This window comes from Pterocles gutturalis, unplaced genomic scaffold (assembly GCF_000699245.1).
Source record: "Pterocles gutturalis isolate BGI_N339 unplaced genomic scaffold, ASM69924v1 scaffold3769, whole genome shotgun sequence".
Classification (NCBI taxonomy): domain Eukaryota; kingdom Metazoa; phylum Chordata; class Aves; order Pterocliformes; family Pteroclidae; genus Pterocles; species Pterocles gutturalis.
Genome location: NW_010132964.1, coordinates 32,706 through 52,069, shown reverse-complemented (window position 1 = coordinate 52,069; position 19,364 = coordinate 32,706). Strand labels below are relative to the sequence as shown.

Below are 19,364 nucleotides of genomic sequence, written 5' to 3'. Positions count from 1 at the left end.
AGTTTCTGGAAAAAAAAAAAAGGTTTTAAGAAAGGGTACTATTAACTTCAGAGCAGATTTTTTAAAAGTATACAAAGCAAGGCTCCTGGAGATTTGCATTCCTTTTATATTTGTAAAACTAGAAAAATGTTGTTGAATGAAATGTAAAAGTAATTCAGATTTGAATGCCTTTCACATGTTTCGTAATTACAATTGATTGCTGCAAATTGTTACTGAGGCCAGAGCTCAAAAAGATTTAGACACTAATGACTATTGAGTTGTAGTGAAAATATTTGAAAATAAAACTTAAGAACATGAAGTTTCTTATGCTGTAAGTTAAGCCAGGCTCTAACTAGAAAGAGGATTTAAAGATAACCTAGGGGCCGGTAATTTCAGACACGTGCTGTGGGTTTTCGTTACCCATGTTCTAAAACAGCAGATGGTGGTCCCTGGCAAACCGAGTGCTGGATTATATGCACTGTGGCTCCTGATTTTCTTTTCCAAATGCTATGCATGAACACATTTTCTACAGCCAAGGTCTGTTCTCCTTTCTGTCTACCTGTTTTGTGCCATACAGGAGGGGAAGGATCTTCTGATGTCACAAGTGTTACATTTTTTTAGATACTGTAGTGTTTTCGGGAAGCCGGCTCCGTGGGAAGGTTCAGGTGTGTGTTATATTGTGACACTTTCTTCCTGCCTGCAACACGAGCTGCTGGACTCTTCCCCATTCCTGATATCATCTCTGCGTGGTTGTTTAGGTTGGAGGGTTTGTATCGCAAACATGAGTTTTAAGTGATGACAATATGCACCTCATTGTCCCTTCAGGCTGTTATCCTTATCTTTCTTTCTAGCTCAGATTAAAAATTGTGTAAAAGGTGGCTGGCGGCAATGGAGCCTGAGTTACGGGGAGGTAACAGCACTGCCATGCCAGTCTGGCAAAGTGGTCTGTGGCTTTGAGGCTGCTTAGACAGACAGGAGGTAATGTCAACCCCAAAGCTAACGGGCTTGGCTACCCTTGTGAAACTGCAACAGCCCCAAAGTTATAACCGTTTCTTGCAATTAGAAGAATTACATTAACGGGGGTTAGATACTTTAATAGTGTTAGCAGGTCAAAACATGAGTTTGCTCATAGGAGTTCATACTTAAGAGTTGGGTGTTGCAAGGAATAAAACTTCGGTGAATCCTCACTTTGTATGAGATTCAAATATCAACTTGTGTAAGGACGCTTTAAGTCTACAGAAGTCTTTATTTTAGACCTAAGCTTAAGACGGTTGGTCAAAAGCCACCCCATGTTTTTATTTACTACTAGCACTTTGTGAGGCAATTGTCTTGGACAGTTTTGTTTCTTAAATTTCTATTCTCACTTGCTTCTTTGGTTTCTTTAAAAATAATAGAGAAAAAGTTGCTACTAGTTGTGAAACCATTTAAAAGATGCCTCAATTTCTGTGCTAATTGGATTAAACTTGTAAAATTTTCAGCTTGTGATTGTGAATTCATCTGTAGGATTACTTCCATCCAGCTGTGAGACTGCAACTTTCACAGGACTCTTTATCAGCTGTTGGAAATGCTCTCACAACCGTTTAGCCCAAGTCTCTGAGATGTGGTGTGGTTTTTTTTCTGGATGTCTGGTATTTCTTGAAAATATTTTAAATTTTCATATGCACAGCTGATAAATTAGTGAAATGACGTTACCTTAGAGCAGAACAAATGTGCAGTTACTTACTTCCAGCTGATGGGAAGTGTGTTCTGCATTGCAGAATGACTTGCTTTGGCTTCACCTTCAAATTTTGCTTGTGCTGATCCTTAAAGAAAACTTGTGCTCACGTAATGCTGCTGTTAATAAAATACCAAATGCTTACTGTGTAGTCCTCAATTTTTCTACAGAAATTAGTCGCTGCTGAATGTTCTGCAAAATATAAAATGTACATTTTTGTAGCATGGCTACGTTCTTGCACTTCTCTAGGGTCCAAGAAATGAAAAATATTTTTTTTTATTTGGAGACCTGAGTTTGCAAGACCAGGTTTTCAAGAAGAGGTAACTGCAATATTTGACAGTTACAGAGAAACTGCCAAGAAACATTCACCTGTTGATCTCGTTCAGTAAAGTGTGTAAACGAAAGATGGAATGGTGAATCCCAGAGTGTGAGGTTTATTTGACATACACATTGGATCACCAGTGACTAAAGAAAAAACATGTGATTTTTAAAGTTGAACCCAAAAAAGGACAGAAATATCTTCGTAGTAGATCTCATCTGATAATGAAAAAGGAGAAATTTTCCTGGTTTGGGGTTGTTGTTTTGGTTTTTTGTTTTTTTTTTTTCCCCCCCCCCCCCACTGAAGAATGATAGCCTCTAACCTTGGTAATGAAACTTGTTTTAGAAAAGTGATTTTTATTCAGCCTGCTCTGAATTTTTTAATATTGCCTTTTTAATCAAGTGAGAGTTGTAGGAGAAAGTGATTTTTACCATATAATCAACATTCTCCTTCTGTTAATGCCAAAGAAAACTCTCAGACAGCACCTGAGAAATTTAGCAAAATTGACACCAGAGTTTCACATAACTAAACAAAGTAAGGAATTAAAGCAGATTTAAATTTGTCCTTGTTTTCATATAATGAACTAAAAAAAGGACTTGCATTCAACTTATTTGAATGTATTCTGTTGGAGGATAAGCTTGTTACATTTGTTACATGAATAAAGTGAAACGAAGCCTCAGCCTCCTTAGGTACTGATGTGTGCAACTCTGTTCTTACATTTAATCTTGATTTTCACTTATTTCACTGCACTGAGGATACTTTAATTTAGTTTAATATAACAGGTCTTTCTCTTGAAGTTAAATGCTGCCATGCTTAGGGAAGTGATTTTGTCTGCCAGAAATGTCTGTGCATGGATAAACCTTATAAATCAGATCTGCAATGGTAATTCTGTGTCTAAAGGGGAGCATAAGACCTTAGGTAACGGTTTAAGAACAAGATGTACGCGCTGGTACCTGCTAATGCTCCTAGGTCCCCAAGACCTTCCCCCAAGTCCTCATTTACATTGATTTTCACTGGAAAAACTTGACAGCCACTCTACAACAGAATTAATCTCGCCAAATGTGTTTAGCAGAGCTAAGTTGTTTACTTTAGGATGAGCGGACTCTTCCTAAGAGTGTCTTTCTCTCCATGGGCTGTAAGTGGCTTATATGGAACTAGCTCAGGTGTAAATAGCTAAACTTGCCTAGATGAATCCTACTGCTGTGCTGCTGCCTTTTCCGTGTTTTTAATGGCAAAATGCTGATAAAATTCTGGGAGCTCAGGCTCCTTTTTCCGAGGAATTAGATTCACACTTCCTTTTCTTCTCCTTTCTTTGGGCCCTTGAATCTTGCGTTTCTTTTCTAGCTGCTTGCCACCCTCCTAGAAGTGGGAGTTGTAGTCTTGAAATTTCAGAGAAAGAAGAAAGACCTTGAATTCCATTTTACCGTTTCTGGAATGGCTATGTAACTACTTAGTGTTAGCTCAAAAGGTAAATGTTGCCGTCTTAAGTTCTTTTGCTTACATCCTTTCTGGTGAGTGCGAACTTCCATTACTGTAACCACCAGCAGATGTCTCAGTGCAGACTAAGGTCTGGGTGTAAATCTTCATTTTGCTACTGACCTTTCCAGAGAGGGATTGTATTTCTGGATATGTACCTCTTCAGCATTTCCTATTGTAGAGTTGGAGAATGTTATCTCATCAACCCACTTTTTTTTTTTTTCTTTTAGTAGAGCAAAACCAATAACAAAACAGGGCACCTTACATCTTCTTTTATCTCTGCAGTATAGGCGTGTGTATTCTGCAAAGGCTACCTCCCAGTGCCCAAACTGGGCAGGCTGATGCCATCCACGGCAGCTCTTCCCTGCAGGGGTCTTCTTCCAGTGAAAAAACCAAACTACTAAAATCTCTGAAATGGACTTATCCCAGTGTATTGGGAAGCTGTAGGGGTGCGTACTTGCACTGAGGAGCTGTGAAGCACGCCAGAGTCCACTAGTAAAGTGTAATCTTCGTGGTTACCTTTCACCTTTGTCACACCTAGTTTTTATTTGAGAATTATAGTGATGCAGTTCAATGCTAAGGGAGGAAATGAGGAAGATTTTTCCACTCGTAGTCTAAAAGTCTTGGTTATATTGGAGACTTGAGATGCCTCAGCAGGTAAGACAATCCCAGAGTCATCTAAGAAGACCTTATTTCCCAATTTTTACTAGCCTCAATGAAAGATACTTGTGCTGCTGTCTCTGTTTTTATAGACTGTGGTCCCAGCAGTTTCAGAGAGTCATGCCTGTGCATGAATCAAGGATCAGCAAGTCAAGTGCTTTTGATTTTAGATAGTTGAAATGTGGTCACTGAAGGCGATTTAACTGTGAACAGTGTCAATCTGTTACAATTTCAAATGTTTTCAGTACCTGTTTTTCAGTGCAGTCTGCATGTTTGCACATGGCTGCCACAGCCTGACTTTTCTGACTCACTGTTCGTGTGTCCAGCATTTGCGGACTTGAGGCCATTTTTTTATTCAGTACGTTTTTTGAAGCAGTAAACTGGGCTTTTATTTGCGGTCTTTCCTTTCCTGGGCTATTTCCAGATTCCAAAATAGATCATGTGCTATTTTTTCTTGTATTGTTTTCAAAGTAATTTTCCTTTCTTCTTTTTCTACCTCCATTTCTTTTTCATTGCGTAGTATAGCATGCTTTTCTTCCTAAATTTTATGCTTTTTTCTAACATCGGTCTTGCCTTTTGTTGACCTTTCTGCTGCTGTTTAATATGTTAGCTTAAAAAGCCCCCAACATTGCTTAGGAACTTAATAGCCAGAATATGAAACAGAGAGGACTTGTCTTTTAGGTGAAATATTAAACCATCTTCTAACTGCTGAAGGGCTGCTGAAAAACAGCTTAACTTCTGTGTAGGGATTTTATTTAGGTTGGGATGGTTTTTAACTCCAGCTTCAAGAGTTAAGTTGATGAAAATGCAGATGATTTTTTTTTTTAGTCTCATTTTCAGGTGTAGTGAGAAGGTGACTGATGTTAGTATGAGCATTCAAGAACACAAGCATAATCAGATGGATTTGTGGGCAATGGATGAAGGTAGAATAAAAAACATGGGAGGGAAGTGTGCTTAATAACAAATTGGACAAACATGATAAATTCTAAATATTTGATAATAATCTCATAGCTAAAATTGGAGCTGAATTTTAAAGTCATATCCCGGTTGCAGCGAGGACTAATGCCGTGAAGTATGCAGCTCTGATAGCAAAGTCTGTTAGGTTGGTGACACAATTTACTAAAAGAACTGGGGCTGGAAAAGGCTTTTTGGTCCCAGTTCAAAGCAGTGTCCACTTTGGTCATGGTTCATCTACAAGCTGCATTGAAGGAGGCGGTGTGCATGGGGATGGGTGGGAAGGGGTTTATCAGCAAGATAATCTGAACTTTGTCGAGTAATGTTAGGATGGCATGTGCTCTGAATAGTCCAGGCAAGCCAAGAGTCTTCTCCTAGGTATTTGTACAGATAAGAGATAGATGGGTACTTGGATATTTCTATGAAGATGATCTAGCTGCTGAGCATCCGGATTTCAAAGCACTTTCCTAAGATAACAGTGTCATTTAAATGTGAGCGTGGTTTGTTTATTTTTAACGCCTGCCAAAAATCTTTCTAGGAACAGGATCTAAAACTGCTACTTGGTGACTTGTTCTTTCTGTTTTGATCTTTGGTTTAATTACAGCATGTTTGATTGCTCTTTTCATTCACTCAGGAGGCAGAGCAGTTACGTTTTTCCCCTTTCCTGAATATCTTTTTTTTATGGGCACGCAACTTGGTAGGATGATACTAGTCATCAAGTGACTCAGCTAGAAAATAGCATCTTTAGGTTGTCCTTTGGAACAAGAACTACTTTTTTTTTTTATGTTGGGAAACACTATAGAGGTCAAATGCTTCAATTTTTTTTTTATTTTTTTTTAAGCCAAGCTTGATGCATGAATATGTGGCTTCTTATCATGGTTATTTCCCAGAGGTTCACTGTAACTTCTTGCATGGTTCATAGTAGAGGTTTTGTCCTTGCGTTTATTTATCATGCCAAGTTCATACCAAGGCCATCATTTTTCTCTGTGGTCTATAACCTTTAATAACATGTCCTAACTATAGGGATCTCTCATTTTCCTCAACTAAGAGTTAAGAAACAATTTGGATATTTCCTAGAGAAGAGTATTTCCATTGGCATCAACCAGTGCTGCTGCTGAAGGAGATCCTGTTCACTTTCTCTTCTAGATTAGTTTCAACCAAAGGTAAGTTCCTCATCTGGTTCACCAAGTAGCCAGCCAAACACTTAGGAAAAGAAAGGGGACAGGATCTCCTTCAGCAGCAGCACTGCTGACTCAAACTGCTCATGGGGCTTCAGACGTGCCCACAAAAATGGGGGGGAATATTAAGACATGGACCTGTTGGAGTGAATTCAGAGGAGACCACAAAGATGGTCCGAGGGCTGGAGCACCTCTCGAGCGAGGAAAGGCTGAGAGAGTTGGGGTTGTTCAGCCTGGAGAAGAGAAGGCTCCGGGGAGACCTTCCAGCACCTTCCAGTGCTGAAAGGGGGCTACAGGAGAGATGGGGAGGGACTCGTGGTCAGGGGTAGATGGATGGGATGAGGGGTAATGGATTTAAGAGAAAGAGGGGAGATGGAGATGAGATGTGAGGAAGAAATGTTTTCCTGTGAGGGTGGTGAGGCAGTGGCCCAGGTTGCCCAGAGCAGCTGTGGATGCCCCATCCCTGGAGGGGTTCAAGGCCAGGCTGGATGAGGCTTTGGGCAACCTGGGCTAGTGGGAGGTGTCCCTGCCCATGGCAGGGGGTGGAACGAGATGAGCTTTAAGGTCCTTTCCAACCCAAACCATTCTATGACTCTGTGATTAAAAATGTTAGAAATGTGCTCACTTGTCTATTGGTTGCTCTTGTGCCTTTCATAGGGGATGCAGCCAACTGGTTTTAAGCAAATTTATGCATAAAGGCTTGTCTGTAAAGGGAATGAAGTGCATGGATAGTGTGTTGTGGGCAAAGTGGTGATTGCCCACAGAGTAACTCTTCACCAATGTCTGAGGGGATGTTCTTGCCTTTGCATGTGCCTCTAATACAGCTCTCTCCAGCGTTGACAGTGGAGGGAGCTGAAGGTGGTTCAGCTATCTTGTATTGGCTTGCCATCAAACTCTTTGTGCGGGGTGCCAGTAGCTAATACACAGCAATTCTGTACAGGTTACTGTGAGCTAGCTTCCCGTAGTAGAAAGAAAAGTGAAGAAGAAGATAATTCATGATCCCATCAATCTTAACTGTCCACCTTCTTAGTATGGTTTTATTTGACAATGAGATAGTTTTGGTCAAGGCAGAAAGATGAAGAAGAGCAAACTGAGAATGGAAATATTTGCCCTGTATATCTTATGAGTCTTTTTTTTTTTTTTCTTTCACTTGCCAAAACAAGTTAGCATGGAAAAAGGTTTTACTGGTATAACTGGGAAGACCTGTTTGTGTTTGTGAAGTGTGAAAAGAGCCAAAAGTTACTTCTTGTTCCCTTCTCCGTAAGCTCCAACAGCATGAGGGGGTCAGCGTGCTTCTCCCTGGTCGCTGGAGGAAGAGAGGAGGCACAGGCTTTGCAATCCGTTTCAATACGAGGAATTCTGTGTACACTGTGGTTCTGATTTTCCCCTCCGTGTCCAGCACTTCAGATCTGACTAAACTTTTTTATTTGTAATTATTTTCCAAATAACAAGTTCCCTCTCTCCTCCCTCCAAACCCAGGGCTTTGTCTGTCATCTACATTTTCTGTTGTACTCCTTTATTTCAGTTTTGTTTAGGTGAGTGTTCAGCTGTGAACGTATTTATTTTGGCAGGGAAAATAGCTAGAGGTGAAATGGGGTTATGGTTGTTTGGGAAGGTGTTAATGGGTACCCACAACCAGGTCTTTAATCCACAGTTATTCAAGTGTTTGAAAGTTACAGCTTTTCTAACCAGGTGATGGGGTTTCCGTGTATTTGTACTTTTTCATTTCAATTTTCTGTCTTTTGCAAATTTATTAGAAATGTGTGACTGATGTGTGGGATGTTCCCTAAAACACTGGACAAGGTAGAATAGTGAGTGTCCAAAGGGTACGGTATGAGGGCCAGGCAAGAGCCTGCCCTCCAGGAAAGTGTAACAAATTGACTAAACTCCGCCAGAAGCCATATAATTGTATATTCAGTGACTCATTCTTTCTGACTTATGGCTTCTTCCTCTGAAAAGTCTATATTTTTGAATATTTAGCAGGTGGCACCATGGTTCTGTTATACTTGATTCTTTGAAACATTTTTTCTGTGGAAATAGTGCTGTACAATTTTTATTAGCCCTGTGCACAGTCTTGGCATTATCTCAGTGTATTCTGTGAAGGTTTTAGAGAGCAAATATAATACTTGCCAGACAGATCAAAGTTTCATAAAAGTTTGAGAATATCGTTTAGGTTTTTTGTACATGTTCCATCACACTTTTTTGGCCAAAACCTTACACAGCATGGCTGTTACGCAAGAAAGATGCTATGTGTTGTTCCTTCCCTTATGTGAAATTAAAAAAAATGTCAATGTTACTTGGTTATTATAGGAGTTCCTGAAATGAGCGATGCAGGGCCCACTTGAACAGAGAGATATTTTACAAAGGAGACAATAATCTACTGTTGTTATTTAAAAAAATCAAACACCACTATAACCCAAAAGAAATTACATCTTATGTTCATTATCTTTGGTATGTTACAAGTAGGATTAGAAGAGCGTTGTAGAAATGATCCTTAGTGATGCCTCACTTGAATGAACTCTTCTCAAGAATTCTCTCTGTGTTCTGAACAAAAGTGAGTTAATTTACAGTTACGCAGCTTCAGTGCATTTCTGAGACGACTGAAATGTTAGTCTCGTTTACAAGTGCGCTTTCTGGGAAAGGATGGATTTTCTGCCGCTCTTTAGCCTTCCTGCCACCCCTCCCTGAGCTGGTATTTCTGGGTAAGTCAGGTGTATGCTGCTGCATGTGATCCACATATTATTTACAGTTACTTTGGTTTCAATACAGAGCTTATTTCTCAGTCCTGTAGCTTCTGCTTCTGCTGTAGTTCAGGCAGCCTGGCTGGTCGGGCTGCACTTCACAGACTCCCTAGTTTCAGCCTGCAAACTGGACACCAAGTTTTCTTCTCTGAAACTCCCACCTCGTTCCTTCGAGCAAGGAGGATAGTGTGTGATTCCTCAAAGTGCTTGCTAGGGAACTGGCAAAATGGCAGCCTAGGGATCTGGTCATTGATGTTGTTCTGGTACACAAAAACCATCTTGAAAGGGTAATAAATAAATGGAGAATTAATTTGAAATGTTTTGTTAAGTCTATTTGTGAAAATAACCATCGTCAAGATCCTAGAAATGCAAGAGCTGAAATTCTGTGGTCTCAGAAAAGACCTGAAGCTTCTATAGGTAGTAATACAAATCACAGCAAGTGCTGACCAAGGGTGTGCAAAATTATTCATCAGTTTTTGAATTTTTAACATTCTCCATTCCTTCTAAGACTCTAGCAAAGATTTTTGTGGTGACTAGGGATTTGATTATTTGAAACAAATCACCCATGCCTCTGCGAACTAGCATTCCAATCAGTATGCACCCATTAAAAAGAGATCTGATGAAAAACAAACAAACAAAAAAAAAAAGATGCAGAACAAAAGCTTTGATCCAGCAAGATTTTGAATTCTCTGGCTCAGTTCCATGTCACACAGACACAAGCTGAGGTTTAATTGGATGGGTTGAATTTGATAGAATTGCTCATGTGTATAAAGTGCTTTGTGCTTAATTTTGTTCGTGCCAAATGTCCGGCACCTATCAGGGTTAAGACCTGTGATCTTGTTCCTTTTAAAATATTTGGTAATTTCAAATTATGAAATGCATCAATTTTCAGGAAGACCAAGGAGGAGATGTGCTAGGTTTCTTCAGAATATAAAGGTAATGGGAACAATATGAATGGAATTAAAAAGTCAGGGCTAGTGTAGAGTTGCTTATGAATTACCTACATGAAAGGAGGTCTCTTTTGGGGTACCAGGCTGCTACTTTATTTATTTATGGAAGGAGTTTGTGTATTAATTTTCTGTCTGTAAACCAGCAGTAATTACTTCTGAAATGGCAAAAGCATTTTCATCAAAGTGGTATTTTACCAACTCACTGTGTTCACCTGAAAATAGAGGCACTTGATTGAAAGTATCAGTTAGGTGAAATCAAATTAGTATCTGTGTGAATATTTTAAATATTTAAAATGTTGTATAAAGAAATAGCATCTCAGTAATGTCTGGTTTAGAACAAACACATTTGGTGTCCCAGCTGTTTATCCTGTGTCAGGTAATGCAGAAAAACTGTAGTCATAAATTATGATAATAAAAACTTTTCAGTTTTAAACTTTTAAAGTGTGTGTGCATAGAGTAATGAAAATGCTTTCAGGAAATAAAATTGTAGGCAAAGACCAGGGAAATAAAAATACTTGAAAAGTTCATTTCTTGAAGTTTTTTTCAACAAATTACAAAGGAGAGCTCATGTCACTGGGCAGGTAGAGTTGCATTACTACTTATCAGTTACATATTTTTACATAAAGTTACACTACTCTCTAGCTTATAAAATTGATGTTCTGCAGATTTGCCACTTGGTGGTGCCAGATTGATTTATAAATCACAGATGTGAGCTGAGACGAGATGTTGAAGTTGTATCTGAGGAGTGTACACTAAGACAGAAATAAAATTTGGTTGGAAAACTTGGATTCTGTGATCACCCTGGTGCAGCTATGCTCAGCAGCAGGTCTCGAGTCCCTCTCTGTCCCTCTGGTACAAAAGAGAGTAAATATATAGCAAAGCTACATCTGTGAGGACAAAGTTTCTGGAACATTTCTCCCATACCACACACCCAGCCAAAAATAGTTTGGATTTGGTGATATTCCCAGCACGGGGCAGAAGATGGCTTTGGGTTGCTGGAGGCAGCGGCAGGTGTGCTGCTCGCGGTGGTATTTTTGTAGGTGTTTGACTGGCGTAGTTCCTGTCCAGTTGTTTTAGCGCTGCCAAAGTTTTTACATATTTATCACTGAGGTCTCTTATCTTTGAGTTAACAGAAGGACACAGGAAGGGCAGTCAATGATCATTGTAAATGTAAATCTGAACAAAAAGCCTTGTGTGATTAACCTTCTTCCATCTCTCAGTTGCAGGGCTGCTCTTTATCAGACTTTAAGTTACTCTGTTTTACTAAAATTTCTTAATTTATCACAGTGTTTCAGTGTTTAGCATTGAAGTATATTTGCACCAGACTTCATAACTTTTTTTTTTCTTTCTTTCTCTCTCAATACTGCAGTTCCAAAAGAATTGGTGGAGCTTCACTTGAAACTGATGAGAAAGATTGGGAAGTCTGTCACAGCAGACAGATGGGAAAAATATTTGATCAAGGTACAATATGCGTGTTGTAATTTTCTGCAGTGCTGGAGTACGGTTGCGATGAGCTGTTGGGTCAGCAATCCCTGGTATGAATTATAGCGAGCCTTGGGCTGTGTTGGGGCCAACATCCATGTGCATGCCCAGACTTCAGTTGCGTAAGATCCCAGCTTAACTTTCAGTCTGCCTAGGCTTGTGTGAAAAAATTGCTGAAAATAGACAATATCTCTGCATTTAAAGAGTGCACACGTTCATAGTTGGGAGTAAAGTATTTCTTTGAGCACTGAGACCCTAAAAAAAGATGTGGTAGCCTGCAAACTGGCTAAATTGAGCAGAGAGATTTACACGGTAACAATTAATTTGTGTATCAGTTGTGTGGATGTGATTTAACTGCTGTGGTTTGGTTGGTATTCATACAGGGGCTAACCATACGGAGTTCTTGTAGCACATGTTAATAATAAATGAAAATATTGCAGGGATTTATATCTGCATGCTCAGAATGAAGATGAAAATGTAGTTCTGCATCAGTAAAATGACAGCATCCTGTTGTTTTACGGAATTCTGTGTTGATATTTTAATTGTGGTTATGCCATTGTTGGTACTTTTATTGCAAATAGTTTTCAGTTTAAAGAATTTATACTGCTTCAGGAAATAAAAATTACAGATATTCAAAATTAATAGATTACCTTTTCCCCTCTGGATATATTCCATGTGTCTTAATCCACAAAAATGTCATCTTGGTACTGTCTATGGAGCCATGATTGCATCTTTCTTAGAAATATGGCATTATGGGAATAGCAACACTACAAATAATGGCACTTGGCAAATCTAGTTGCAGTTTGCTCCCTTAAGCGCCATCTGTAAGCTCTACAGAGACAGGGATTTGTCTTGAGGTTTGTGAGGACGTTTTTAGGACTGGGAATATGTCAGGAAATAACCTGCTGAAGGGCCTTGGGTTAAATCTAACCTCTTAACCAGTTGTAAAGTATTTTATGATGATGTTTTAAAATAATTATGTAATAATTTATGTAACTTTTTGTGTACTTTGTATATTATCAAATACTGTGGTTACTGAATTGTGTTAAATTTTTTAATACACCAAAAAGCCATTGCAGCAAGCTGAGAAAACCCAACTCTGAACTAGTAAACCCCATGGAAGTGTGGTAAGCAAAAAGCAGAGGAAGAAAACAAGTTTATGAGAGAGTATTTTGGAAAAATCTTGCTTCAGCAGGCATTGAAAGGATGGGAAGGTGGTAAGGAAACCCTCCCACACACCCCTGTTAAGACCAAGTAAGCAGTAATAAATTCTACAGTCTCCAGAGCTAACTTGAAGCTTATTCTAGCCAGTGGTTCAAAGGAACCTTGAAGAACAAAGGAATTTGCATACAACTAATTAAGAGAGGTATGCTAATATTGTCCCCATTTCAAAGAGGTCTAACTGATTTAGAAAAACAACAGAATATTGGGAAATCCTACAAAAGCCAGGAAAAAACTGAAAAGATGTGGAACCATTGAGAGCATTCTTCCTAGATGCCTGCAGTATTGTTCGACGTATCACTGACATACTCCCAAGAGGCAATGTTGACTTGTTTTTCCTTTGATAGAAACTTCTCACGTGTTGCTTTGATAAAACAGAGTTTGATACATTCTAGATGTGACCATTTTCTTTTCTGATTTAGGAGGAAACTAAGTGGAGGACATTCAAACTTACATGCTCTTAATATTTATGCATGTATATATTATTAATATGTTTTGTTTATATGCCAACTGTTTATAAAGATGCACTTTATTTCACTGCCATGCTTACAAGGAGCATCATAAAAAATTGTTTCTAAACTGTGGCTGGTATTTTGACAAGTGAATATCTTTTGGAAGTGAACGTGGCAGCTGAGAGTTCTTTCCCTTCCCTCTTCTGATGGTGAACCGCCCAAGCTGGCTCACCAGCATACACGTTAGACTTTTTTTTTTTTTTCCCAGAAGAAAATAGCAATAGGGCTCTAGAAATCTGACTTTTCTTCTCTGCACAAGGAATGTATGTGGTCATGTATGACCAAGGTAAAAGAAATGGCTCATCCTAAACGTTTTAACAACCAAGAGGAACTGTCCAGCTTAGCTGGTGTTTGAGAAATGCGTAGTTGAGGTCGCTCAGATTGCACTGTCTCCTGGCAAAACGCTTTCCTTGACTACTGTCGAATGTATTTTGCTTTTTTATATAGATAAGATGTCTCTGGACTGATCTGTCTGGAACCTTCAACCCCAAAATCATCACCTTCTGAACACTGTCTTTTCTTTCCTGATTGTTAGAATTCAGGTGTCTGTAGTCCCGCCCAAGCAGACTCCTCTGCTGTGTCTTTCACCTTCCTGTTCTCGTGGTTTAAAGTGAACGTTTGGAGCACAGTAGTAGTAAGTGTTGGATGCCATTGTAGCTACTTTGGAAATATGAGAGAGAGACCTCTCAGCGTCTCTTTGAGAGGGTGGGAAGGTGCTGACCCCTCTTTAGCATGGCAGAAGCAGCAGGTTTTGATCGGTGTGAAACATCCCCTCTGTGAAGGCAGAGAGTAACACTTCGTCGGAGCCTGAATCCGTGAGATCTGTAGTTCAGGGTTGTGACAGTGCTTGTCAGGAGGAAGCACAATCATCTGGCTTTTAATTGTCAAAATGTAGTCATTTCAGCTTGAACAGATGCCTCATCAGCTCTGTCTGAGCTTTTGCTTTGACAATCATAGGCTTCCACAGCACGTGAAACTTCCCATTATTGCTTTCACACTTAATGAGTAAGTAATGAACAGCGACTGGCACGTGCCCTTAGCAGAGGGTTTGATGTACAGTTTCCCAGTGCTCTTCACATTTCACGGGTGAAAATGAGAGAGCAGAGTAACCTCATTTTGTGAACGACTGTCTCTCGCTGTGAGCTTTGGCTTTGCATCAGAGAAGTATCGAAGTTCCTTATCCTCAGAGCAGGAAAAACTGAAAAACAGGAAAAATTTGCTGTGAGCAGAGCGCACCCTCTTCACTGTTCTCTGCAGGTTGTAGTGTAAAGTCAGAGTGTGATTTATGGTGTAGCTGAGCTGATCTAGTTGCGGGCTTACCTTTGGGCCACTGAAGGACTGGTGTAAGTACTAAGGGTAGCAGAGGGTAGGTAGCATGGCCGTGGGGACAGAGGAGGGGTAGTGGCCCCTTTCTTGGTTGTAGCCCATGTGGAGTTTTACAACATAAATCAGCTGATCTGTACTTCTGGGGGGAGAAATTTAGGGTTATTTTTGCTGCTGTTTCCAGAGAAAGCTGCTTCCAGATATGATTTACAGGTTTCTAAGTAGCTTAGTGACCATATCTTGTGCTTAATAATAATTTGGTGATGGGGAGACTGATTGAGCCCATTCAGCAGGGCTTTCCTTCCTTGCAGACCAAAGGGCAGTGGTATCTCGTGTGCTAATTCGGATAGTTGTGATTCAACACTGACACCTCCAAATAGTCTCAGCTGGAGATGGAGCTGTGATGAGCTTTTGCCTCCTTCTGATTGGTATTTCCACTACAATAGCCTCATCGACTGGAGATCCCACTGTGTGTCCTCAGTGGATAAGCAACATTTCTCTGCTCATGAGTTGTCCTAAGCATGTCCGAGTTCTTCAGGAGGAGAGGGAATTCTGTCTCCACCATTATTATTTGAGCTCCTGCTGATTCAATCTATTTACCCTCCTCTGAACATATTTATCAAACAGCTTTAGGCCCAAGATATTGTTTCCTAAAGAATAATAATTCCCCAGTGTGGAGAGAATATCAGTTTTGTGTTATTTGCAGTACAGTTGTAGGATTTAAGAGCCCCAAGAGAGCTTGGCAGCTTATGTGCTAAGTGTTGTAAAGACATGTAATGAGAAATTACATCTACATTTTATATTCTAAATAGGCAAGTCAGAAATAGAAAAATGTGAGATTTTTGCACAGCGAAGATAAGAATACTTTCCCAGTTCAGAACTGTGCTGTCTAATTTAAGAAGTTTAGAGAAGTTGGTGGTGATCAGGGCCACGATGATGTACTCTTCCATGGAGATTTGTGCTTGCCAACCTACCCCAGTTTTTTATTTTTTATTTTTGTACGAGGCTTTCTGACCTGCAGTCCTGAAGAGATCATGTGTAATTGCTGCTGCAGTAAGGTATGATTAATATAAAAGTTTAAAGTAGCTTTTATCCACTAACCCTAGCAGTCTTATTGTTTTATTTGTGACAGATATGCCAAGAATTCAACAGCACCTGGGCTTGGGAGATGGAAAAAAAAGGATACCTAGAAATGAGTGTTGAATGCAAACTGGGGATTCTGAAGGTACACATTCATCAACTAAGTTTCTAAATGACTTTTTACCCACTTGCTTAAATATCTTGGAGATTTTTGCTTTCACTCACTTAAACATCTTGCAAATTTAGCTTGACTGAACCATAAGTAGAGATATGAAATGCGGAGCTGGTCTTGTAACAGTCATGATGCTCCTTGTAGTGGGACGGGCCCAAACTGTAACACTTTGTTTATGTATTTTTCATATTTTGTATGAAACCTTCTATGAAAATCGTTTTATAATGATTATTTTGTCAATAGCTATTTGCCTGTGCAGTACACTTTTTAAAATGTTTCTTAGCTTACAATTAAATAAGCTTATCTGAATCCCAAAGGCAAAGACGGGACTTCGTCTTTTCAAGTCTTGAGAAAACTGTCAGGGTTGGAACCAAGTTATGTATATTGTTGTAGAATTAAATCATTTGTAGTATGTAAAAAAAAAATAAAAATTAAAATCTTTCTAAGCTGGCCAGGAAAAAAGAAGTCTCTTATTTAAAAACAACATAGTCTGGGGAAAAAAACTGTAGCTGCAGCTAACTCACAGATCCAATTGAAACATTTTTAAGAAGTTCCAAATTGCACTGAAAGGAAATGAGCTGATTTTCTTATTTCTTTTTATATTTTGATGTTTTTAACAGTCTTTCTGCTTTTTCCTGTTTTTAGTATCTCTGTGAATGTCAGTTTGATGACAATCTAAAGTTTAAGAATATAATTAACGAGGAGGATGCCGATGCCATGCGTCTTCAGCCCATCGGTCGAGACAAGGACGGCCTGATGTATTGGTATCAGCTGGATCAAGAGCATAATGTCAGGATGTACATAGAAGAACAGGATGACCAGGATGGATCCACATGGAAGTGCATTGTTAGGTATTCCATTTTTCTTTTCTTTTCTTTTCTTTTCTTTTCTTTTCTTTTCTTTTCTTTTCTTTTCTTTTCTTTTCTTTTCTTTTCTTTTTGTAGGATTTTTTAGCTATTTGTGGCTGGGGTTTGGAAACTTATTTCAATAAATCTCTGTTTCTCACAGAGGAGGATTCATGACGGTGGGATTTTCTGCCTTCACATGTATGTTTTAGTGAAAAACCATGTACAGAAATAACTCACTGATTGTTGGTAATGGCCAACGCGTAATTCGTTTTCTCCTTAATCAAGCTACAATGGATATATAGAAAGGGCACCAAGAGAAGAGTCTCTTGAGGACAGTGGCTCTGTATTGCTCTCTGGCCAGATAAATGCCTTAGGAAATGGAGGAGGACTCTTGCTTCTTTAGCTTCTGCCCTGTTAAGACAATTACAAGTGGACAGTTGCGTTCTTGGGGGAATTACAATTTTAACTTCATGGAACTACAAAACTGTTGACAATCCAAATAGGCACGAAAAATCTTCTGGAGCAGAATTGAGCTCATAGATCACTAAAGATGATGTGCGTGATGTTGATGCAGACTGAAATGTGTAAAATAGAGCTTAAAAAGTCAAATAATAGATATTATTTTTAATTATCTGGTTTTAAATTTTAATTTTTATATCTGCAGCTTATTTACATATCCGTAACTTTAGTAACTAGAGGAGTTGTACGGAACGGTGTCAAACTATAACGGGCCGTAAAATGAGAAGCGTTACCACCAGGGGAACTTAGACATCTGTTGTGGTGAATAAAGTAAATGTATCTAAACAAACCAGTCAAGAGCTGAGCGGTGTTTATCTCTTTTCATGCTTTATAGACTCCAGAGATCAATGCCAAAAGCAGAAGAAATCAGGGTTCCACTTGGAAAGTTCTGACACTCCACACTCACAGCAGAGAAGCCCAGTAACACATTGTAAAATATGAAACGGGTTTAAACCTGTGAGATTCTGCATCTCAGGGATGTTGCACTTCCAAGCTACTTTTTTTTCATGTAAACCTGCTAAAACAAATTGCTGAATGTTTACTTTGAAAAAAGAAATGCAAGAGCCTTATTAGTCTAGTCTGTTATGACAACAAAATGACTCTGCTTAATCATCACTCAAATTCATTATCCATGAAGGTATTTTTTCTATGTAGATGTCCATTTTAAATAAGGAGTTACAGTGCACTGCGATTTGCACGTGTAGAGATGCGCAACTGGTGTTTTGCTACCATAACTCAAGTAACTGGAGTTTTCTAGACGTCTTTGTATTGTTTACTAAATGTATTTAGGATGAATACTTCTGAAAATTATCAGAAGAATGCTTAATTGCTTTTGAAAATTTCGCTGGAATGATGTGGTTGCTCCTGTGGTGCGTAAGTAGAAAACTGCAGCTTCCTCTGCTGAGAGAAAAAAAGAGCTTGCAAAGAAAAATGAGTGAGGATTGGTAAGAGGATAATAACTAAAACAATAATAGTAGCAGCTTGGATCCAGACCCAGCAGGACTTGAGATGGATAAGGTCCTTCCAAAAAAGTGATTATTTCGGTATGGATAAATTGGAAGGTGCTTCTGACTGTGAAATTGCAGCCACTCTAGTGGGACAGGCATTTCGCTCTGCTTCTGTATCAGGTTTTCAGGGCAGCATTAATTTAAGCAGATGGAGTTTGTTTATTTTTTTTATGAGTTGCTTTGGGGCAAGTGGCTTATCGGGCAACATTGGGTTTTTTTCTTCTGTCCTTTAGAAACCGCAATGAGCTTGCCGAGACCCTTGAGCTCTTGAAAGCACAAATTGATCCTGCCCTGTTGAAAAACAACAACTCTCAGCAGGAGAATTCATCACGTGAAAGCCCAAGCATAGAAGATGAAGATACCAAAAAGGGCGAAGAAGCATCTACACAAGGTTTTCTGCCTTCTTTTCTCAAATTTTAAATGTTGTGCTGTGGCAATGTTAGAATTTTCAATGTCATGAAAAGTTACTCTGTTAGATTAGGACATTAGAATAAAAAAAAAACCCTAAAAAAATGTTTTTTGAAACTAAATCAAGTAAATATTGAACACTTTGAAATTATAAATATTATTGGAGGTTTTTTAGTGCATATTTAGGCTCAAAAATTTATTTATAAGCAGAGAGCTGTGTGTAAATTGTTTTCTAAGTAATTTTATTTTTGGCGTACATTTTGTATAATATTGTAAATACTTGCCATTGCATATTTTTGTGGGGCATTGAACTGTTGCCAAACTTTTCCTCTTATAGCAATGTTAAAATTTTAAAAAGAAAAAAAAAATCTGTTTGTGCAATGCTGTGATTGTAATCAATACAGTACTGGGTGTGGTGTTTATTTTTGCTTTTGAGTTTGAATCAAAAAATATAGGCTGTTGCCTCAAATGTTTCACAATCCACATCTTTTTTTCAAGAAGACATGAGCTTAAGTTAAAACAATTTAAAATACTAAAATATTTTAGAAGTGAGGTGGTCCTTAGCTTCCTCCACTGTTCTCATTAACGAAGAACCTTTTTTTTTTGTAATAATGTCATCGCACATATTTAAGGACTTACCTGACTTGGTTTGTGCATTGGTTTTACTAAGTATCGGTGTCAGTTAGGCTGAAATATTTTGTGTTACAAGAATACGATCTTTTTTAGGTTATGAAAAGCCAAAAGCTTGTTATCCCAAGTAATTTAACCCGACTTACTACCTGGTATTATCCTTTTGTTAAAATACAGGAAAAGATTTTCAC

At 38.8% G+C, this 19,364-nt stretch overlaps 1 protein-coding gene across 1 annotated transcript in view; it reads left to right on the top strand.

Annotated features, from left to right (window-relative positions):
- Positions 1-11,345: 11,345 nt before the first annotated feature.
- The window catches only part of RSF1 (remodeling and spacing factor 1), a 31,623-nt gene continuing 23,604 nt past the window's right edge, over positions 11,346-19,364 (top strand). The window contains 4 exon segments of the mRNA XM_010081044.1: positions 11,346-11,432; positions 15,642-15,734; positions 16,407-16,612; positions 18,369-18,526. Of these exon segments, the coding sequence (XP_010079346.1) occupies positions 11,376-11,432; positions 15,642-15,734; positions 16,407-16,612; positions 18,369-18,526 (514 nt within the window). The 5' untranslated portion in view covers positions 11,346-11,375.